The sequence below is a fragment of the Babylonia areolata genome, chromosome 33, assembly GCF_041734735.1.
Source record: "Babylonia areolata isolate BAREFJ2019XMU chromosome 33, ASM4173473v1, whole genome shotgun sequence".
NCBI classification, from domain to species: Eukaryota; Metazoa; Mollusca; class Gastropoda; order Neogastropoda; family Buccinidae; genus Babylonia; species Babylonia areolata.
Window position 1 is genome coordinate 20676004 of NC_134908.1, and position 6070 is coordinate 20682073.

The 6070-nt window shown below is 45.7% G+C and overlaps 1 protein-coding gene across 3 annotated transcripts in view; it reads left to right on the forward strand.

Moving 5' to 3' along the window:
• Nucleotides 1-5549, forward strand: part of LOC143277141 (uncharacterized) — a 46512-nt gene extending 40963 nt beyond the window's left edge. For 2 of the 3 annotated variants that reach the window (XM_076581882.1, XM_076581883.1), the window contains 2 exons: nt 1891-2137; nt 5100-5549. In XM_076581882.1, the coding sequence (XP_076437997.1) occupies nt 1891-2137; nt 5100-5170 (318 nt within the window). In that variant the 3' untranslated portion in view covers nt 5171-5549. The remainder of the gene's footprint in view (nt 1-1890; nt 2138-5099) is intronic. The other variant, XM_076581884.1, reaches the window with a different exon arrangement.
• Nucleotides 5550-6070: the final 521 nt, after the last annotated feature.

Below are 6070 nucleotides of genomic sequence, written 5' to 3' on the forward strand. Positions count from 1 at the left end.
ACATGGTTACAAGAAATTAAACAGTGTGTGTGTGTGCGTGCGCGCGTGTGTGTGTGTGTGTGTGTGTGTGTGTGTGTGTTCTATGCTGTGCAGATATTACTTTCTTGTTGTTGCTATCTGTGTGTGTGTGTATGTGTGTGCGTGTGTTAACTGTGTGTGTGTGTGTGTGTGTGTGTGTGTGTGTGTGTGTGTGGCATTGAACACTCAGCCTTTTTGTGTTGAATTTTTAATGGGCCATATTTCAGTACATTTGCTTCAGGCCCGCCCGTACACGTTCACTCATACAGGCAGAAGCATACGACGCACGCAGGCATACACCTTGATATCATTTCATGCACAGAGGCTTTGCTATACATGTACATGCGTATTCTGTTTCTCGCAGACACATGTACTGGTAACGCCACACACACACAATTACAAACACGCATTCACACACACACACACACACACACACACACACACACACACACACACACACACACACACATGCATACATTGTGATTGTGTATGAGTGTGTGTGTGTGTCTATGTGTGTGTATGTGTGCATGCATGCATGTGCGTATGTGCATATGTGCATGCATGCATGCACACATACACACACATAGACACACACACACACTCATACACAATCACAAATGTGGATAGACGTTAAGCAAAAGAATGAACGAGACAAACGCACACACACACACACACACACACACACACACACACACACACAACCCCCCCCCCCCACACACACACACACACACAACTCCCCCAAACACACACACAAACACACACACACACACACACACACACACACACACACACACAACCCCCTCCAAAACACACATACACACACACACACACACACACACACACCTCCAAAACACACACACACACACACACACACACACACACAACCCCCTCCAAAACACACACACACACACACACACACACACACACACACACACACACCAGCATCTCCCCCCCCCTAAACCCCCTAGCACCCCCCCCCCACCCCCACCCCCACCCCCACACACACACATATTCACCATCACTCTCTTCTCTCTGAAATCACCCCCAACCCCCAAACCCACGCTGTCCGTGCTAGCCATTGAGATGATATGTTTACACACACACACACACACACACACACACACACACACACACACACACACACACACACTAACAAACAACCCCCTCCAAAACACATACACACACACACTCACGCACACACACACACACACACACACAGACACACACACACACGCACAACCCCCTCCAAAACACACACACACACAACACACACACACACACACACACACACACACACACACACACACACACACACACACAACCCCCTCACAACCCCCTCCAAAACACAAACACACACACACACACACACACACACACACACACACACACACACACACACACACACACACACAACCCCCTCCAAAACACACACACACACACACAGAGACACACACACACACGCACAACCCCCTCCAAAACACACACACACACAAACACACACACACACACACACACACACACACACACACACACACACAACCCCTCACAACCCCCTCCAAAACACACACACACAACACACAACACACACGCACACACACACACACACACACACACACACACACACAGCCCCCTCCAAAACACACACACACACACCAGCATCTCCCTCCCCCCGAACCCCTTGCCCCCCCCCCCCCCCCCCCCCCAAACACACACACATACACACATTCACTATCACTCTCTTCTCTCCGAAATCACCCCCAATCTCAAACCCACGCTGTCCGTGAGATGATATGTTTACACACACACACACACACACACACACACACACACACACACACACACACACATATTTATATACGTCTATGATTCCAGCCTGTTTCAGGGCCAGACACGGCGAGCGACACGGCGGCGGGGGGGTCAGGGTCAAGGGGTCAAGGTCAAGTGGTGGGTCAGAGCGGGGGTAGCCCCATGGACGACCAGAGCAAGATCGAGATGGAGGGGTTCCTCAGCACGGGGCGCACCGGCCGCCGGAACGCGGTGCCGGAGATCTCGGACCCGGCCCTAGCCTCTCTGAGCACGGCCGACCTGCCGATGAACATGGCCAAGATGTCCTGCTCTGGTGGGCTGGTGGTTTTTTTGGGGTTTTTTTTTGTGTGTTGTTTGGTTTTGTGTTGTGTGTGGTGTGTATGTGTTGTGTGTGTGTGTGTTGGCCGACCTGCCGATGAACATGGCCAAGATTGTCCTGCTCTGGTGGGCTGGTGGGTTTTTTTTGTGTGTGTGTGTGTTGTTTGGTTTTGTGTTGTGTGTGGTGTGTATGTGTTGTGTGTTGTGTGTGTGTGTGTTGGCCGACCTGCCGATGAACATTTGTATTTGTATTTCTTTTTATCACAACAGATTTCTCTGTGTGAAATTCGGGCTGCTCTCCCCAGGGAGAGCGCGTCGCTATACTACAGCGCCACCCTTTTTTTTCTTTCTTTTTTCCCTGCGTGCAGTTTTATTTGTTTTCCTATCGAAGTGGATTTTTCTACAGAATTTTGCCAGGAACAACCCTTTTGTTGCCGTGGGTTTTTTTTACGTGCGCTAAGTGCATGCTGCACACGGGACCTCGGTTTATCGTCTCATCCGAATGACTAACGTCCAGACCACCACTCAAGGTCTAGTGGAGAGGGAGAAAATATCGGCGGCTGAGCCGTGATTCGAACCAGCGCGCTCAGATTCTCTCGCTTCCTAGGCGGATGCGTTACCTCTAGGCCATCACTCCAAATAAGCCAAGATGTCCTGCTCTGGTGGGCTGGTGTTTTTTGTGTGTGTGTTGTTTGGTTTTGTGTTGTGTGTGGTGTGGTGTGTTGTGTTGTGTGTTGTGTGTGTGTGTGTTGGCCGACCTGCCGATGAACATGGCCAAGATGTCCTGCTCTGGTGGGCCGGTGTTTTTTTGGGTTTTTTTGTGTTGTTTGGTTTTGTGGTGTGTGTTGTGTGTTTGTGTTGTGTTGTGTGTGTGTTGTGTGTGTATGTGTATTGTGTTGTGTTGTGTTTGTGTGTGTGTTGTGTGTGTATTGTGTTGTGTTTGTGTGTGTGTTATGTGTGTATGTGTATTGTGTTGTGTGTGTGTGTGTGTGTGAATCATTCAATCTTGCTCACTCATACCTGATTGTGTTTATATAGATAGATATATATATTATATATATGTATATCTGTGTGTATGAGCCTGCTTATATTGTTTTATTTCGTTTTATCTCATTTCAATTCAGTTCATTTTATTATGTTTCAATGAAAGTGTCAATTTCTGTGTGTGTGTGTGTGTGTGTGTGTAAGTGTGTGTGTGTTCTTGTAAATTGTATGATATTGTTTTCTTTGTTTTGTATCACCAGTTTCAGTGTTTTAATTGGAGTTCAGGTTTTAATTTTGTCGTATAATTCAAATGAGGTTACGTTGTAATCATATCTCCATGCCCCAGTCAAGGTCAGAGGATTAAATATTCTTGATTCTTGGATTCTTGTGTGTGTGTGTGTGTTTATGTATATATGTGTGTGTTTATATATGTCACTATGTGTGTATATACACGTGAATTGTTCAGTCAGCTTGTTTCCGTTTAGTTTTGTTTAGTTTAGTTCCTTTCGTTTTGTTTGATTTGGACTGATTTTGATTATTGTTTCATTTTACTCTTTTTTTTCTTACTTTATTTTATTTCAGTTTGTTTCGTTTTATGTTATTTTATTTTAGTTCAGTGTTAGTGCCATTCCCTGTCATTGTGTGTGTGTGTGTGTGTGAGTGTGTGTGAATTATTCATTTGTGTGTGTTTGTGTGTGTGTTCAAGCCTATTATTATTCTTATCTCATTTTATTTTGCTTCATTTTATTTCAGTGACAGCATCGTTCCCTGTGTGTGTGTGTGTGTGTGTGTGTGTGTGTTCAAGCCTGGTTATATTGTATTATTTTATTTTATTTTGTTTCATTTTATTTCAATGACGGCATCGTTCCCTGTGTGTGTGTGTGTGTGTGTATGTGTGTGTGTTAAAGTCTACTTATATTATTTTATTTTGTTTCATTTTATTTCAATGACGGCATCATTCCCTCTGTGTGTGTGTGTGTGTGTGTGTGTTCAAGCATGCTTATATTATTTTATTTTGTTTCATTTTATTTCAATGACGGCATCATTCCCTCTGTGTGTGTGTGTGTGTGTGTGTGTGTGTGTGTTCAAGCATGCTTATATTATTTTAGTTTGTTTCATTTTATTTCAATGACGGCATCATTCCCTCTGTGTGTGTGTGTGTGTGTGTGTGTGTGTGTGTTCAAGCATGCTTATATTATTTTAGTTTGTTTCATTTTATTTCAATGACGGCATCATTCCCTCTGTGTGTGTGTGTGTGTGTGTGTGTGTGTGTTCAAGCATGCTTATATTATTTTAGTTTGTTTCATTTTATTTCAATGACGGCATCATTCCCTCTGTGTGTGTGTGTGTGTGTGTGTGTGTGTGTGTGTTCAAGCATGCTTATATTATTTTAGTTTGTTTCATTTTATTTCAATGACGGCATCATTCCCTCTGTGTGTGTGTGTGTGTGTGTGTGTGTGTGTGTTCAAGCATGCTTATATTATTTTAGTTTGTTTCATTTTATTTCAATGACGGCATCATTCCCTCTGTGTGTGTGTGTGTGTGTGTGTGTGTGTTCAAGCATGCTTATATTATTTTAGTTTGTTTCATTTTATTTCAATGACGGCATCATTCCCTCTGTGTGTGTGTGTGTGTGTGTGTGTGTGTGTGTGTGTGTGTGTGTGTGTCTGTTCAAGCATGCATATATTATTTTATTTTGTTTCATTTTATTTCAATGACGGCATCGTTCCCTGTGTGTGTGTGTGTGTGTGTGTTCAAGCATGCTTATATTATTTTATTTTGTTTCATTTTATTTCAATGACGGCATCGTTCCCTCTGTGTGTGTGTGTGTGTGTGTGTGTGTGTGTGTGTGTGTGTGTGTGTGTGTGGAAGCCTGCTTATATTATTTTATTTGTTTCATTTTATTTCAATGACGGCATCGTTCCCTCTGTGTGTGTGTGTGTGTGTGTGTGTGTGTGTGTGTGTGTCTCCAGAGTCAGCCGATGGGAGCAGCACAGGAGTGGAAGGGAAGGACTCCAAACAGTCCAGCAATGGGACGTCCTAGCCGTCCTACCTCTGCCTCCGCCCGCCCCCCCTCACACACACCTCCCTCTCCCTCCCTGTCTCCCCCTCCCTCCTTCCTCTTCCATCCTCCTCCTCCTCCTCCCTCCTTCTTCCGTCCCTTTCCTCAAACTGCTGCTGATGGTGGGAGAGTTTTGAAAAAAAAAAAAAAAAAAAAAAGTCGTGGCGCATGTCCCATCACATACCATGAGACTGAGCCAGGGTTGTGTGCATGTGGTTTTTGGGGTTTGGTTTAGGGGGGGGGGGGATATTTTTTGAGATGCCCCATCATCTGCACCATTTCCTAGTGGTATGACACAGCTTATTCCTAGTCCCCCCCTCCCCCCTCCCCCCATCTGCCCCCCCCCCCTCCCACCCCCCCTCACCCCCTACGCAGCCAAACCTGGGTTCGTCTGTCGCAGTCCCAGCGTAGGCGGTGAACAGAGAATGTGTGTGGGTTTTTGTTGTTGTTGTTTTTTTTTGGGGGGGGGGCGGCGGGGGGGGGGGGGGGGGCTGGGGGGGGCGGTGGTGTTTTTTTTATCTTCAGTTTGACGCAGGTGATGAAGGATCTCAACCTACATCATCTAACATTGCGTTTGAATCCAAAGAGATTGGTGCAGGGCCTCTAGGGCTTGCTTGCTTTTTTTAATTTTTTTTTTTTTTATAACTGAGCCTGTCAACTCAACACGTGAGTCACCATTGGTTAGGTGTTGGGACCTCTGACCTGGTGTTCACCGGTGGACAAGTTTTGAGGCGTGGTGGTGTTGCGGTCCTTGAGAAAGACCACTTTGCTTGGATTTTTCATATTCCCACTACGCACGGGGCACTGCCGCCTGCGAGACCACATGTACCAAATAAAGCTGTCACACACTCCTGACTGCCCGTGTAAGACAGGCCCACAAGC